The following is an 18,787-nucleotide window of genomic DNA, read 5'->3' on the forward strand; positions in this document are numbered from 1 at the left end:
CGTCTGAGTCTTCAGCTTCCAGTTGTGACCCCTTGTTTCTGTGTCCCCTCTCTGGAACATCCTATCTCTGTCCACCTTGTCTATTCCCCGCAGTATCTTGCGTGTCATTATCATGTCTCCCCTGACCCTTCTGTCCTCCAGTGTCGTGTGTGTGTGTGTGTGTGTGTGTGTGTGTGTGTGTGTGTGTGTGTGTGTGTGTTTGTTTGTTGCATACCCAGACTGGTATTCAGCTATTTTAACCAGTCAAGATTATAGAGATAGCGAATTTACTTTGGTCCAGGGAACTTCCCAATACACAACAAGGGTTTAAGGTAGTAATTTGATTTTCCAATGTCTTTAAAAATGACCAAAACTTCAGATTACTCTTTCATTTAACCCATAAACGGTCCAAGCAGATCTACGTTCACATGTGTAGTGCTCCAAAAATAGATCTACATTTTTTTACACATTTTCAAATATAACAAAAAAAAAGTAAACGGTCCAAGCAGATCTACGTTCACATGTGTAGTGCTCCAAAAAAGAAAAAAATAGATCTACACTGCTTTTTTTTACATATACGTATAGAGACACACAACATATCCCTTTCTATATGAAAATAACCGGTTTCCCTGAATCCCTTCACTAAATATTACCCTGCTCACACTCCAACAGATCGTCAGGTCCCAAGTATCATTCGTCTCCATTCACTCCTATCTAACACGCTCATGCAAAAAAAAAAATCTACTTTTTTTACATACTTTCAGATGTTGAAAAAACGTATAGTATATACGTTTGGACCATTTATGGGTTAATTAATATAATCAATTCAATATGATTTCATTCTCTTATGAAAGTGAGTTAAGTAGAGTCCAATACACATTGGACATGTGTGTGTGTGTGTGTATATATTATATATATATATATATATATATATATATATATATATATATAGTTCCTTGATAATGTGAGTAGTCACGAAAGTGCTTGGAATTTCTCTATTCTTTCAGAGTTTAACTCACTCCAAAATTTTTTCTTATTTTCATTATATATATATTATATATATATATTATATATATATATTATATATATATATATATATATATATATATATATATATATATATATATATATATATATATATATGGTTGTTTTGCATAGTGGTTGTTTTTCTGAAATCACCTGTTTACTGTGATCTTATAGTGTTGGAGTGGTTGGTACTTTTGTTTAATAAATGTATGAAAGAGGGGAAGGTACCTAGGGATTGGCGGAGAGCATATATAGTCCCTTTATGTAAAGGGAAAGGGGACAAAAGAGACTGTAAAAATTATAGAGGAATAAGCTTACTGAGTATACCAGGAAAAGTGTACAGTAGGGTTATAATTGAAAGAATTAGAGGTAAGACAGAATGTAGGATTGTGGATGAGCAAGGAGGTTTCAGAGTGGGTAGGGGATGTGTAGATCAGGTGTTTACATTGAAGCATATATGTGAACAGTATTTAGATAAAGGTAGGGAAGTTTTTATTGCATTTATGGATTTAGAAAAGGCATATGATAGAGTGGATAGAGGAGCAATGTGGCAGATGTTGCAAGTATATGGAATAGGTGGTAAGTTACTAAATGCTGTAAAGAGCTTTTATGAGGATAGCGAGGCTCAGGTTAGGGTGTGTAGAAGAGAGGGAGAATACTTCCCGGTAAAAGTAGGTCTTAGACAGGGATGTGTAATGTCACCATGGTTGTTTAATATATTTAAAGATGGGGTTGTAAAGGAAGTAAATGCTAGGGTGTTCGGGAGAGGGGTGGGATTAAATTATGGGGAATCAAATTCAAAATGGGAATTGACACAGTTACTTTTTGCTGATGATACTGTGCTTATGGGAGATTCTAAAGAAAAATTGCAAAGGTTAGTGGATGAGTTTGAGAATGTGTGTAAAGGTAGAAAGTTGAAAGTGAACATAGAAAAGAGTAAGGTGATGAGGGTATCAAATGATTTAGATAAAGAAAAATTGGATATCAAATTGGGGAGGAGGAGTATGGAAGAAGTGAATGTTTTCAGATACTTGGGAGTTGACGTGTCGGCGGATGGATTTATGAAGGATGAGGTTAATCATAGAATTGATGAGGGAAAAAAGGTGAGTGGTGCATTGAGGTATATGTGGAGTCAAAAAATGTTATCTATGGAGGCAAAGAAGGGAATGTATGAAAGTATAGTAGTACCAACACTCTTATATGGATGTGAAGCTTGGGTGGTAAATGCAGCAGCGAGGAGACGGTTGGAGGCAGTGGAGATGTCCTGTCTAAGGGCAATGTGTGGTGTAAATATTATGCATAAAATTCGGAGTGTGGAAATTAGGAGAAGGTGTGGAGTTAATAAAAGTATTAGTCAGAGGGCAGAAGAGGGGTTGTTGAGGTGGTTTGGTCATTTAGAGAGAATGGATCAAAGTAGAATGACATGGAAAGCATATAAATCTATAGGGGAAGGAAGGAGGGGTAGGGGTCGTCCTTGAAAGGGTTGGAAAGAGGGGGTAAAGGAGGTTTTGTGGGCAAGGGGCTTGGACTTCCAGCAAGCATGCATGAGCGTGTTAGATAGGAGTGAATGGAGACGAATGATACTTGGGACCTGACGATCTGTTGGAGTGTGAGCAGGGTAATATTTAGTGAAGGGATTCAGGGAAACCGGTTATTTTCATATAGTCAGACTTGAGTCCTGGAAATGGGAAGTACAATGCCTTCACTTTAAAGGAGGGGTTTGGGATATTGGCAGTTTGGAGGGATATGTTGTGTATCTTTATACGTGTATGCTTCTAAACTGTTGTATTCTGAGCACCTCTGCAAAAACAGTGATTATGTGTGAGTGAGGTGAAAGTGTTGAATGATGATGAAAGTATTTTCTTTTGGGGGATTTTCTTTCTTTTTTTGGGTCACCCTGCCTCGGTGGGAGATGGCCGACTTGCTGAAAAAAAAAAATATATGTATATATATATATTCTTCTTTCAACGTACCAGCCGTATCCCACTCAGGCGGGGTGGCCCAAAAGAAAAAACTAAAGTTTCTCCTTTTAAATTTAGTAATATATACAGGAGAAGGGGTTACTAGCCCCTTGCTCCTGGCATTTTAGTCGCCTCTTACGACACGCATGGCTTACAGAGGAAGAATTCTGTTCCACTTCCCCATGGAGATAAGAGGAAATAAACAAGAACAAGAATTAGAAAGAAAATAGAAGAAAACCCAGAGGGGTGTGTATATATATGCTTGTACATATATGTGTAGTGTGACCTAAGTGTAAGTAGAAGTAGCAAGACTTACCTGTAATCTTGTGTATTTATGAGACAGACAAAAGACACCAGCAATCCTACCATCATGTAAAACAATTACAGGCTTTCATTTTACACTCACTTGGCAGGACGGTAGTACCTCCCTGGGCGGTTGCTGTCTACCAACCTACTACCTACAATATATATATATATATATATATATATATATATATATATATATATATATATATATATATATATATATATATATATATATATACACACACACACACACACACACACACATATATACACACACACAGTGGAACCTCTACTTGGTAGCACATCCACGTGCGAGTTTTTCCAAATACGAGCAGTCGATGGGTCGATTTTTTGCTTCCATACGCGAGCAAAATTTCCATAAGCTAGCAGACCTCAAGGCAAGTTCCTTAGTGCTGGTGAGGGACTCTTGCTCTTGATCTAGGGAATTGTATCTCATTTGTTTGTTGGGATATCTTATTGAAACTTGGGCAATGTACAATGGAAAGATGCTTCTTAACTTACACCAAAAATGAAAGAAATCGGAGCATAAATAATGGAGTTCACTTACAGAAATAGATATGATTTTGCTTGCTTTCACGACGAAAAGGAGAAATGTTCAATTGCTTGGATATTTTCAAGAGTAAGCAAATGACATCACTGTCCATTCCAATATGCAGTAGTAAATGGGTTGACATTATTTATGCAATTATTGTAATCAGGCATAACAGTAAACCATATATTTTTTGTGTGAATAAAAATTACAAATTATTGATATTGTAATAATAACAATATGTATAATATGTAATAATAATACATATAATAATAATAGTATAATAATATAATACAATAATAATAATAATATAATATGTATAATAATAATACATATATGATAATAATGTACTACATAATAATAATAATAATAATAGATGGCTTCAAAATGCCATCACTAGATGGCAGTGTTTAGTAGGTAAGACACATATGCAGCAGTTAGGTATCTTTATTTCGAAACGTTTCGCCTACACAGTAGGCTTCTTCAGCCGAGTACAGAAAAGTTGATAGAAGCAGAAGAGACTTGAAGACGATGTAATCAGTCCATCACCCTTAAAGTTTTGAGGTGGTCAGTCCCTCAGTCTGGAGAAGAGCATTGTTCCATAGTCTGAAACAATATGGAGTTGAAGTGACAGGATGGAGCCTTATATAGTGGCAGGAGGTGAGACGTAAGTCACTAGTAGAACACAGATGTTGGGAGGTCAGGTCCCTCTCAAATCCAGCCGTTCTCACTAGTAGAGGTTGATGAAGTTGATTTCAGGTCTGTACCAAGATACCCTTGTGTTGCAGTGTCTGGCAGATTGAACATTAAAATGGTATAAAATACCGACAGATTGTTTCAGACTATGGAACAATGCTCTTCTCCAGACTGAGGGACTGACCACCTCAAAACTTTAAGGGTGATGGACTGATTACATCGTCTTCAAGTCTCTTCTGCTTCTATCAACTTTTCTGTACTCGACTGAAGAAGCCTACTGTGTAGGCGAAACGTTTCGAAATAAAGATACCTAACTGTTGCATATGTGTCTTACCTAACAATCTGTCGGTATTTTATACCATTTTAATGTTCAATTTGTCAGACACTGCAACACAAGGGTATCTTGGTACAGACCTGAAATCAACTTCGACAACCTCTACTAGTGAGAACGGCTGGATTTGAGAGGGACCTGACCTCCCAACATCTGTGTTCTACTAGTGACTTACGTCTCACCTCCTGGCACTATATAAGGCTCCATCCTGTCACTTCAACTCCATATTGTTTCAGACTATGGAACAATGCTCTTCTCCAGACTGAGGGACTGACCACCTCAAAACTTTAAGGGTGATGGACTGATTACATCGTCTTCAAGTCTCTTCTGCTTCTATCAACTTTTCTGTACTCGACTGAAGAAGCCTACTGTGTAGGCGAAACGTTTCGAAATAAAGTCTTACATAACAATCTGTCGGTATTTTATACCATTTTAATGTTCATGGCAGTGTTTACCGCAACAAAGAGGGAGCGGTTGTGGCCGCCTCCACCTGTTACACAGTGACATATTTTATTCATTCTAGAGTATATATCAGGTTTCTATGTTATTTATATTGTTTGTTATGTCATATTAGATGAACTTTGATAGATAAATACGCCATATAGACAATATTAGCGAAATTATTCAAGAAGTATTTTGTCCTGTCTCCAGACAAACTCTCGTCCACCGCCGACACTGCCCATACCACTTCATGAATGACATTTTTTATTCATTTTAGAGTATATATCAGGTTTCTATGTTATTTATATTGTTTATTATGTCATATTAGATGAAGTAAGATAGCCGTAGAGTTGATATTAGCGAAATTATTGAAGTACAGAATTCCACTGGAACGGATTAATTACGTTGCAATTAATTTAAATGAGGAAAATTGACTCTGCAAATGAGCAAATCCAGGTGCGTGCAAGGTCATGGAATGGATTAAACTGTATAAGTATATAAATATTATCACTGTCACAATAATCCACCAGGAATTTTTAAATTCATGTAATACAAATAGCAAAACCTTATAGGGACTACGCCATAAATAGTATGTCTTCGCCAGCTTTAACGTGATATGTCCATCAATAAGTCGCACGTATATTCTCAATGTAAGGGATAAGATTAATAATTGAGACCAGTAGCACCTGAAGGGTGTTCCCATGCAAGGGAATGTAAGAGAGGGAACTGCTTAGTAGCGAGTGGGTGAGCCAACTGCCTCTAGTTGCCCACAGTGATCAGAGGTCAGTTATGGTCATGTGATCAGCAGGAAGCCAGCAAGTCAATGAAGGGCTGAACCAGCCCTAACTAGCAGTACACCAGTACATGAAATACACATAATATAAGAGCCTAACCAAAATATACAATAAATATAATATTCACAATGGAGGTGTCAATGATTGTTTATATACCATGGTATTTGCAGTGTCATGTAATATTATAAAGTTAACCGTCTCCAATCTAGCTATCAGTGGAGATTGTTACGATATAATCTTAGGTAGGACCACTGTACAGAATGCTCTTGAACTGAATCTTTAGTCCAAGATGCAACAGTATGTGACCTAATTCATGTCTGCATAAATAATTCATTACTATTGTGACCAGATATAAACATGTAAATAGTTCATTACTATTGTAACTTGCTCAGCTATCAAAATTTTGGGGTCCAGTCCCAGGACCCATTATGACGCCTCTGTAACCACAGGATAGGTCTGGGGTGCATAATAAACATATTAACCCTTTGACTGTCGCGGCCATATATATACGTTTGTGAGGTACCGTGTTTGACGTATATATACTCATAAATTCTAGCGGCTTCAAATCAGGCAGGAGAAAGCTAGTAGGCCCACATGTGAGAGAATGGGTCTGTGTGGTCAGTGTGCACCACATAAAAAAAATCCTGGAGCACGCAGTGCATAATGAGAAAAAAAAAACTCCGACCGTTTTTTTTAATTAAAATGCCGACTTTGTGGTCTATTTTCGTATAGTATTTGTGGTTGTATTCTCGTTTTCATGGTCTCATTTGATAGAATGGAAACTATATTATAGAAATGGAGGTGATTTTGATTAATTTTACTATAAAAAGAACCTGGAAATGGAGCACAAAGTACAGGAAATGTTTGATTTTTGCCGATGTTCAAAAGTAAACAAATGATGTCATTGTCCAATAAATGTCCAAATAGCCATTCTAATACGCAGTCATGAATGGGTTGATGTAATTTTTGCAATTATTACAGTATTGCAGTAGTCTGCATAACAGTAAATCTTCTATTTTTTGTTTGAATAAAATTTCAAAATAAAAAGCAAGAGTAATATCACAGGGACCTGGAGACATGACTGATGAACAAAGAAAATCTTATTTTAGAGCCAGGAATGTCTACATTGTTCATTCTGGACCTTATTTTGAAATTGTCGTATTTTTTAATTTTCGTGAAATTGGCCAAATTGCAAATTTCTGACCATGTTATTGGGTAGTTGAAATCGGTAAATGGGCAGTTTCTTGTGCTCAATCGATAGAAAAAATAGAGTTCTGAAGAAATAGTTATGAGTTTGGTTGACTGGAATAACGGAATTAGCCGAAAATAGGGCTCAAAGTGGGCGAAATTGCCGATTTTTAAATATCGCCGAAGTCGCTAACTTCACGAGAGCGTAATTCCGTCAGTTTTCCATCAAATTTCGTTTTTTTGGTGTCTTTACAATCGGGAAAAGATTCTATATCATTTCATAAGAAAAAATAATTTTTTTTTTTTCGAATATTTTGCGACACCAGGAGCAACTTCAGGATTGGGCCCTTCGACAGTCAAAGGGTTAAACTAAAGTTATAGAAAGAGCATGATGAACATTATATTATGAGTGATGTAAAAAGTAGGAAATGAGACTACTGAAGGTCTTAAGAGCTACCCTCTCCTTCCTTGGATCAAACCTGATTATCCTCCATTCTCCATGTGGTAGTATGGCCCCCTACTGGTTTAATGCTTCCCCATGAATGAAGTAAGAGACAGAGAGCCAAGTAAGGGGAATCCTAGGACAGTGGTACCCTGAGTTTGAAACTTATTTCATTCCAGAATGCTGTTCAAGTGCCAATACCGAACAAATTTATTACCATAAGGAATAATGTAAATTAGATTAGTCCTTTTCACACCCCCAAAAATACACTTACTAATGCACTTACACAAATAAACTTACATAATTGGTCGAGTTGGGAGCAGTTCAAAACTCGGGGTACCACTTTACATAGAGGAATATACTGTATCATACAAGGAAAGCTTAAAAATTCACCCTTTTTTTTTTTTTTTAAATACTTAGTGTAGGTAATTTTTATATTTATTTTAAATTCTGACAGGACTGGAAGCCATTGCCAGACTTATCAGAACCTCTGGAAACATTATTCAACCAGCAGCTGTACCATACTGGACCAACACAGGCCCCTCCTGTGCCCCTCCCTCACACACCAATCAAGTCACGCCTTCCAGATCCATTTGCAGAGCTGACAACCGATGCTCAAGTGTTGGTACAGAGCATGGCTGAGATGGGATTTCCTCGACCCAGAGTGGCTAGAGCAGTGCAAAAACTGGGTACTGATCATAAGAAAGTAAGTTGTTACAGTTTTTGCTGAGATTTTTTGTTAAATAATTTTGACATTTTTTTTTATTATTTAAATAATGGTGACATCAGTCTTGCATGTATACCTCAGTGGTTAATGAGATCACCTCCGGTGAAAGATTCTGGGCCCAAATTTAGGTTAGGGCATGAAATATTGATAAGTCTCCTTACACCCATTATCCCAGGTTAACTGTATTTAATGACCTTCCAGATGCCACCCAGTAACTTAAACCAATACATTTTGCTAATGCCTCAAGCTGTGCTCTGCCTAATTCTGATCCTACTACTAGAAACAATTAAGTAACTTGTAACTTGAATGTCAACCAACAACTTTGCCTTAAAATTTCAACATTTAATCAACTATTATTATTATTATTATTATCACACTGGCCGATTCCCACCAAGGCAGGGTGGCCCGAAAAAGAAAAACTTTCACCATCATTCACTCCATCACTGTCTTGCCAGAAGGGTGCTTTACACTACAGTTTTTAAACTGCAACATTAACACCCCTCCTTCAGAGTGCAGGCACCGTACTTCCCATCTCCAGGACTCAAGTCCGGCCTGCCAGTTTCCCTGAACCCCTTCATAAATGTTACTTTGCTCACACTCCAACAGCACGTCAAGTATTAAAAACCATTTGTTTCCATTCACTCCTATCAACCACGCTCACGCATGCCTGCTGGAAGTCCAAGCCCCTCGCACACAAAACCTCCTTTACCCCCTCCCTCCAACCTTTCCTAGGCCGACCCCTACCCCGCCTTCCTTCCACTACAGACTGATACACTCTTGAAGTTATTCTGTTTCGCTCCATTCTCTCCACATGTCCGAACCACCTCAACAACCCTTCCTCAGCCCTCTGGACAACAGTTTTGGTAATCCCGCACCTCCTCCTAACTTCCAAACTACGAATTCTCTGCATTATATTCACACCACACATTGCTCTCAGACATGACATCTCCACTGCCTCCAGCCTTCTCCTCGCTGCAACATTCATCACCCATGCTTCACACCCATATAAGAGCATTGGTAAAACTATACTCTCATACATTCCCCTCTTTGCCTCCAAGGACAAAGTTCTTTGTCTCCACAGACTCCTAAGTGCACCACTCACCCTTTTCCCCTCATCAATTCTATGATTCACCTCATCTTTCATAGACCCATCCGCTGACACGTCCACTCCCAAATATCTGAATACATTCACCTCCTCCATACTCTCTCCCTCCAATCTGATATCCAAACTTTCATCACCTAATCTTTTTGTTATCCTCATAACCTTACTCTTTCCTGTATTCACTTTCAATTTTCTTCTTTTGCACACCCTACCAAATTCATCCACCAATCTCTGCAGCTTCTCTTCAGAATCTCCCAAGAGCACAGTGTCATCAGCAAAGAGCAACTGTGACAACTCCCACTTTATGTGTGATTCTCTATCTTTTAACTCCACGCCTCTTGCCAAGACCCTCGCATTTACTTCTCTTACAACCCCATCTATAAATATATTAAACAACCACGGTGACATCACACATCCTTGTCTAAGGCCTACTTTTACTGGGAAATAATTTACCTCTTTCCTACATACTCTAACTTGAGCCTCACTATCCTCGTAAAAACTCTTCACTGCTTTCAGTAACCTACCTCCTACACCATACACCTGCAACATCTGCCACATTGCCCCCCTATCCACCCTGTCATACGCCTTTTCCAAATCCATAAATGCCACAAAGACCTCTTTAGCCTTATCTAAATACTGTTCACTTATATGTTTCACTGCAAACACCTGGTCCACACACCCCCTACCTTTCCTAAAGCCTCCTTGTTCATCTGCTATCCTATTCTCCGTCTTACTCTTAATTCTTTCAATAATAACTCTACCATACACTTTGCCAGGTATACTCAACAGACTTATCCCCCTATAATTTTTGCACTCTCTTTTATCCCCTTTGCCTTTATACAAAGGAACTATGCATGCTCTCTGCCAATCCCTAGGTACCTTACCCTCTTCCATACATTTATTAAATAATTGCACCAACCACTCCAAAACTATATCCCCACCTGCTTTTAACATTTCTATCTTTATCCCATCAATCCCAGCTGCCTTACCCCCTTTCATTTTACCTACTGCCTCACGAACTTCCCCCACACTCACAACTGGCTCTTCCTCACTCCTACAAGATGTTGTTCCTCCTTGCCCTATACACGAAATCACAGCTTCTCTATCTTCATCAACATTTAACAATTCCTCAAAATATTCCCTCCATCTTCCCAATACCTCTAACTCTCCATTTAATAACTCTCCTCTCCTATTTTTAACTGACAAATCCATTTGTTCTCTAGGCTTTCTTAACTTGTTAATCTCACTCCAAAACTTTTTCTTATTTTCAACAAAATTTGTTGATAACATCTCACCCACTCTCTCATTTGCTCTCTTTTTACATTGCTTCACCACTCTCTTAACCTCTCTCTTTTTCTCCATATACTCTTCCCTCCTTGCATCACTTCTACTTTGTAAAAACTTCTCATATGCTAACTTTTTCTCCCTTACTACTCTCTTCACATCATCATTCCACCAATCGCTCCTCTTCCCTCCTGCACCCACTTTCCTGTAACCACAAACTTCTGCTGAACACTCTAACACTACATTTTTAAACCTACCCCATACCTCTTCGACCCCATTGCCTATGCTCTCATTAGCCCATCTATCCTCCAATAGCTGTTTATATCTTACCCTAACTGCCTCTCTCTTCCCTGATGCTTCTATTCTCCTTGTATCCCATCTACCTTTTACTCTCAGTGTAGCTACAACTAGAAAGTGATCTGATATATCTGTGGCCCCTTTATAAACATGTACATCCTGAAGTCTACTCAACAGTCTTTTATCTACCAATACATAATCCAACAAACTACTGTCATTTCGCCCTACATCATATCTTGTATACTTATTTATCCTCTTTTTCTTAAAATATGTATTACCTGTAACTAAACCCCTTTCTATACAAAGTTCAATCAAAGGGCTCCCATTATCATTTACACCTGGCACCCCAAACTTACCTACCACACCCTCTCTAAAAGTTTCTCCTACTTTAGCATTCAGGTCCCCTACCACAATTACTCTCTCACTTGGTTCAAAGGCTCCTATACATTCACTTAACATCTCCCAAAATCTCTCTCTCTCCTCTGCATTCCTCTCTTCTCCAGGTGCATACACGCTTATCAACTACTGTGCAGCATAACAAGTTGGTGGGAGTAGTCCCCAGTTCTTACACAGTTTGTTACGTACACATTACTGTATTGTGAAATTCTCATTTCATATTCACAAGTGACCCACAAATTGGAGATGAATATCGATGGTATTTCATCTCCAATTTGTGTCTTAGTTTTGAATTATTCCAGCCATGGTATTATACCTTTTATTTTCTAACTTCATAGCTATACTGAAGTATAAATTAACATTGTCCCTTTCAGGTTGTTTCAGATTCAGGACTTGAATTATTTGCCCAGCAGAATATGAAGTGCCATTGTTACTACAATATTTATTGACATGTCTAGAGAAACCTCTCAGAATTATAAATAAGCTTTAAAGAGAGAGAGAGAGAGAGGGTTACAGAATGAATGAAGCTTTCTGTTTCAGCTTATTGAGGTTCTTCTAGTTCTACAATCTCTTCAAGAGAATGGTGAAGATGGATACAAAGCAGAGCGTGCGTTTTACCATTATTTAGGGGATGTCCAGAAGACACGCGATCACCTTGCTGCTGCTAAGCAGGTACTGTCAGCTTGTGTCTGGATGTTGATACAAGTTTCTCAAATATTAATCAATGAAAAAGTAAGTCAGAGGGTCTCTGATTGTGGCTGAAATATGCAGAGCCCATCCAGACTGTTTTTTATTTTCTCTCCATGTACGATTCACTCTTACATTATAGAGTAGGGCTCAACTTTATGGTGCTTAACTTTATGGTGATTCACTAATATGGACATTTCAAATTATACCCAAAAATTCATTTATACGGCTCCTTATTTGCTATTACAGCATCCGCGTCCTACCCATCCACTCTTAGTTTGCTTACATCCTCCATGCTCTCCTGATTATGTCTGAAAACTTTCCAAAGTTTCAAGTGCTTTAAAGTTATTGTGTATTTTATATATACTCTTTATCAGTTACAATGACATCTAAGGGTAGTTGTGATAAAAGAGGAGTTGTAAGGCTCTCACTTTAACCCCTTGACTGTTGCGGTCGTATATATACGTCATGGGAGATACCGTGTTTGACGTATCTATACACATAAATTCTAGCGGCTTCAAATCAAGCAGGAGAGGGCTGGTAGGCCTACATGAGAGAGAATGGGTCTCAGTGGTGGGTGTGCACCCTGTGAAAAAAAAAATCTGGGACTCAGCGGTGCATTGTGGGAACGCCATCTTGGTAGTCCACTTTCACCATGCCTCGCGGTAAGAAGTTCCTCACTCCTCAGCGGATTGGAGGTCTTTTGTTCCCAAGTGATAGCTCAAACAGCGATGAAAGTGCCAGTGAAAGTGAATTCCCTGGTTTTGAAGCGGGTGTGACCAAAAAAAGTGCCCAGGATAACGTAATTAGTAATGAAAACCCAGATGACCCACAACCTTCCACCTCTGGTGCTGGGCCGGCTCGTTCGTGTTCACCTGTACCAGGACGAAAGAGGAAACTATTTGCCCGTGTACAAGACTCAGATGTGAGCAGTGTAAGTGATAGTGATAGTGATTTCAAGGTTATTGAAAGCAGTTCTAGTTGTGACAGTGAGGGTGAATATTCCCCAGTGAAGCGGCAGTATATACGACGTCGCATGCGGTCTGGTAGTGTGCCATATGCTCTTCCAAGAGGAAGGAGTACATCTCGGAGCACATCCCGTGGCCCTACACCACGACCTGATAGTGAAGATGACGATATTGTTACGATGAGTATCAATGATGCAAGTGAGGCAGCAGGCGGTGGTGGTGATAGTGATGGTGGCACGAGTCATGTGACACCAGCAGCGGGCCACGCTACTACCCACGCTGCTGACTCTGCACAACTACAACCAGCCTCACCCGGCTCCACACTCCCACAACAACCACAACCACAACCTGCACAACCACAACCACATTACAATATCCAGAACCCACCAGCTGACCGCATCTGGGATTGGCAGCAAGATGACGAGTTTGTTCCCAGTCCCCATGACTTTGATGGAGGACAAAGTGAAATACGGCCATCATGTACACTTGGGAACAATCCCACTGAACTGGAATGCTTTCAGTTGTTCTTCAGTGAACCCCTGATGGACATTATTGTCAGGGAAAGCAATACATACTTTGAGTACACCATGGCAAACACTATTCTGTCACCAAGATCACGCCTACACCAGTGGAAGGACACAACTGTGGCAGAGATGTATCTGCTCTTTTCCACAATAATGCTTATGCCACATGTGTATAAGCACAGTGTCAACACATACTGGACAACAGACCGCCTGATTTCAACCCCTGCTTTCAGTGACATTATACCAGTGAATAGATTTGTGTTACTGTTACGTATGTTACACTTTTCAGACAAAACAAGGCCTGACAGAAGTGACAGGTTATATAAGATCAGACGTGTGTTTATGTGCCTGAAACAAAAGTGCTGTATGTATTTTTATCCCTTCAGGAAGCTTGTTATTGATGAGTCTTTGATTTTGTTCAAAGGAAGACTCGCATTCAAACAGTATATACCAAGCAAGAGGAAACGCTTAGGTATAAAGTTATTTGTTCTGTGTGATTGCAAAACTGGTCTGGTTTTGGATATAATTGTGTACACTGGCAGTAAAACATTGGAAGATACCAGGAAGTTACTGGGTATCTCTGGTGATGTGGTTAGAACAATGATGGAGCCATATCTTGGTAAGGGGCATATTTTATATACTGACAACTGGTACACAAGCCCTATACTCAGTGATTTCTTGCGAGTGAACATGGCAGATGTGTGTGGCACAGTGCGTGGAAATCGTAAACATATGCCTAGGTTCGATGCTGGCAGTCATAGAGGTGAAGTGCAGGTGTTTGCTGCCAGTGACATCATGTCATTTCGGTGGCATGACAAACGTGATGTCACACTGCTGACATTAGTTCACCGACACGAAATGGTAGACACTGGCAAGCAGAATAGAGAGACCAATGAACCCATTGTAAAACCTGCAGCTGTGATGGATTACAACCTCAATATGCACTTAGTGGGCAAATGTGACATGCAGATTGGGTTTGCTGACTGTGTTCGCAAGAGTTATAAGTGGTACATAAAACTGTTTTTCCATCTTCTTGACATTTCCATGCTGAATGCTTATAATATGTATAAGTTGAAGACCAAGAACAAACCCAAATATGGTGAATTTTGTTTGACAGTCATCAGACAAATAATATTCAAGTACCAAGGAACAACACCTGCAATAGACCAGCGCCCACGAAATTATCAACACATGTCCTCTCGTCTGAGGCCTGGTGATCACTACCCCATACCACTGCCTGCTACTGCTCTCAAGAAAAATGCTCAGAAGAGGTGTTTTGTCTGTGGACATACCACAAAATGCCCACAAAAATGGAGAGACACTCGTTTTATGTGTGAGGAGTGTAAAACACCATTGTGCTTATACCCATGTTTCAAAGAATTCCACAAGCTGCAGCAGTTCTAGAAAAGTGTCCAGTGATTGTACATAGGTATATATATTATAGAACAATAATAATAAACAGTTTTTTATATTGTTTGTGTAAACAAGTTTTAGCAACATTATAATGATACGAGTGTTTTTGCTATAATTGTGTTACATTCAACGAGTGTATATTTGAACATTGCACAATAATTTGGTCTCACAGGCCACAAAAGTTATGTGAAAAAAATAAAATAGTGAAAAAAACAAGAAGCCATCGAACACAAGTAAATCAAAGTTTACCAGGTGAGCGGCAGTCGCCGCTGTTGCCGTTCACAGATCATTTTCAGCAAACTTCACACCTCTATATCTCGGTAAGTACTGATGGGAAAATTTTTTTTATGGACTAAAACAATCAGAAAAATAATCTTAACATTTTCATAAGAAAAAATAATTTTTTTTTTTTTTTTTGAATATTTTGTGACACCAGGAGACACTTCAGGATTGGGCCTTTCGACAGTCAAAGGGTTAAGTGCAAAGTTAAAAGTGATTAAACTCAGTGAGCAAGGGATATTTATGGCTGAGATAATACTGTGATACTATTGATAATTGTATTTACCTAAATAAACTTACACACTGTGCTGGCAGACAGGTACATCAAAATCACTATTTGACATTGCTACAAAGTAGGAGTTGCTATGGCAGGCGAGGAAGTAGCTACGAGTCTCACTAGTACAGTGGACCCCCGGTTAACAATATTTTTTCACTCCAGAAGTATGTTCAGGTGCCAGTACTGACCGAATTTGTTCCCATAAGAAATATTGTGAAGTAGATTAGTCCATTTCAGACCCCCAAACATACACGTACAAACGCACTTACATAAATACACTTACATAATCGGTCGCATTCGGAGGTAATCGTTATGAGGGGGTCCACTGTATTGAAAACACAGTAATAATAATAATCACTCTGGAGCGCTTTAAATGTTGTATATTATGTTACTATGGACATTTTCATTAATCCAAATATGACATTCTTTCAAAATTATATAAGAAACACACTACATATCATATAAACAAAATACATACAATAATAGAAAACAAATTAACATAAATGTGAGGTGTGGTAGCCGGGCGGCTTGTAGTAGTGACAAGGCAAGAATTACGTTTTCTTTGTTCAACTTGGGGGTAACTGTAGAAAAACATTCCTTTTGTATTCCTTGTATCAGCGGTGGGCCGACGGCCAGTGGATGCGTATGAAATACGTATGTATCCGACCACCCACCCAAAACAATATCACCATGTAAACATTTATGGAGCACCCTCCTCATGGCGTTTTATAATAATAATAATCATCTTTCCTTCTACAAGTAAAACTGGGTGTTGCTGTGAGGTTTACATCTCAGTTCCATCTGGAAACTTAACCAGAGTTTCAAGTGTTTTGAAGTTATTTCATCGTAAGGTTCTTACTTTAAATGAACTCTAAAGAGAAGTGTTGCAGGAAATTAAAAAGGCTACACCAGTGAACACTAAAGTTATAAGAAAACTTGATAACCTTATTGCTGTTTTGGAAAAACTTTTTATTGATATGGACTGAAGATCAAACTAGTTACAACGTGCCTTTAAGCCAAGCCATTATCCAGTCCAAGGCCCAAAGTCTCATCAATTCTATGAAGGATGAGAGAGGTGAGAAAGCTGCTGCAGATAAATTTGAAGCTAGCAGAGGCCGGTTTCATCTCCTGACTTCCTACATTAAATACTACTCGGCTCTCGCCCTACATTAAGGCCAAAAAGCTAATTAATGAATGTACTGTATATATATACATTTTACATTTTTTATTTTAGGTCTAGTTCTATTGCTGACTTAATATATGATAGTGTAAACATGTTATCAGGCATTTATATGTATTTAAAAGTAAAAAAAAAAGGGCAATTCACTTTATGGCAGTAGCCTGGAACCTAACCTGCTGTATGAGTGGGGCCCTTCTGTAGTATACTATACACAAGTGATTTGTTCCATATAACTTTTAACTCTTAAGTATAGAGTAAACCCATGATTTAACAAACTAATATGGGGTGGTAGGTAGCCAGTAATTGTAATTGTGGTGAACAAAGGTGAGTGTGTTTTGCCATAATTGTAGCAATATTGGCCAGATCTATAACCAGTAGGCTTTGTCCGTTGTTTCTAAATTATTTAGCCCAGCAGATTTTTGTTTCATATTTCTGAAGCAAAGAGGGGAATGTATGAGAATATAGTTATACCAATGCTTTTATATGGGTGTGAAGCATGGGTGGTGAATGTTGCAACAAGGAGAAGGCTGGAGGCAGTGGAGATGTCATGTCTGATGGCAATGTGTAGTGTGAATATAATGCAGAGAATTCGTGGTTTGAAAATTAGGATGAGGTCCAGGATTACCAAAACTATTTTCCAGAGGGCTAAGGAGGGGTTGTTGAGGTGGTTTGGACATGTAGAGAGGATGGAATAAAATAGAATGACTTCGAGAGTGTATCAGTCTGTAGTGGAGGGATGGCGGGGTAGAGGTCAGCCTAGGAAAGGTTGGAGGGAGGGGGTAAGGGAGGTTTTGTGGGCGAGGGGCTTGAACTTCCAGCAAGCGTGCGTGAGCGTGTTAGATAGGAGTGAATGGAGAAGAATGGTTTTTGGGACATGACGAGCTGTTGGAGTGTGAGCAGGGTAATATTTAGTGAAGGGATTCAGAGAAACCGGTTATTTTTATATAGCCGGACTTCAGTACTGGAAATGGGAAGTACCATGCCTGCACTTTAACCCCATGACTGTCGCAACCCCCAAATCCTGAGGTGTCTCCTGGTGTTGCAAAAATTTAAAAAAAAAAATTATTTTTTCTTATAAAATGATAGAGAATTGAGTCGACTCAAGGTTGAGGGACTGATTACCTCATTCTCCTCCTGTTCTTCACATTTCTCCTTTGTATGGACTGATGAAGCCACTGTGTGGTGAAACGTTTCCTCAATAAAGTTACCCAAAAGTTGCACATTTGTCTAATTTATCAATGTGTCGGTTCTCTGAACCATTCATCTACAAAATACAGATTGACAAAAAAGTGTTGCTGTTATCACATGGAAATTTTTTTGTAGTGAATATATTGACTTATTTGTATTGTCTGAGAGTTCTAGTATTGTATTGTGAGTATAGTGATTAAAGTATTAGTTGTAGTGATATGAGTGAAGATGATCTCTTATCAGAGGAACATCAAAAATTGATTTCAAAATTTGTTTGTGTGCTCTCATTATTAAGCTCAAGAATGTGTAGTAAAAACTTTAAATATTGCCACAGTACTCAAATATTGCCACTGTACTTAAATATTGCCACTGTACTTAAATATTGCCACTGTACTTAAATATTGTCAGTGTACTTAAATATTGCCACTGTACTTAAATATTGCCACTGTACTTAAATATTGCCACTGTACTTAAATATTGCCACTGTACTTAAATATTGTCAGTGTACTTAAATATTGCCACTGCACTTAAATATTGTCAGTGTACTTAAATATTGCAACTGTACTTAAATATTACCACTGTACTTAAATATTGTCAGTGTACTTAAATATTGTCAGTGTACTTAAATATTGTCAGTGTACTTAAATATTACCACTGTACTTAAATATTGTATCTGTACTTAAATATTGCAACTGTACTTAAATATTGTCAGTATACTTAAATATTGCCACTGTACTTAAATATTGTCAGT

General features: G+C 38.5%; 1 protein-coding gene across 2 annotated transcripts in view; it reads left to right on the plus strand.

Moving 5' to 3' along the window:
• The window catches only part of LOC128693710 (ubiquitin-associated protein 1), a 57,829-nt gene that overhangs the window by 9,387 nt on the left and 29,655 nt on the right, over positions 1–18,787 (plus strand). For both annotated transcript variants that reach the window (XR_011392750.1, XM_053783533.2), the window contains exons 4-5: positions 8,172–8,420; positions 12,061–12,192. Coding sequence is in view for 1 of the 2 variants with exons in the window: in XM_053783533.2 (XP_053639508.2) it covers positions 8,172–8,420; positions 12,061–12,192 (381 nt within the window). In the remaining variant the exon portion in view is untranslated. The remainder of the gene's footprint in view (positions 1–8,171; positions 8,421–12,060; positions 12,193–18,787) is intronic.

The sequence above is a fragment of the Cherax quadricarinatus genome, chromosome 34 (assembly GCF_038502225.1).
Source record: "Cherax quadricarinatus isolate ZL_2023a chromosome 34, ASM3850222v1, whole genome shotgun sequence".
NCBI lineage: Eukaryota > Metazoa > Arthropoda > Malacostraca > Decapoda > Parastacidae > Cherax > Cherax quadricarinatus.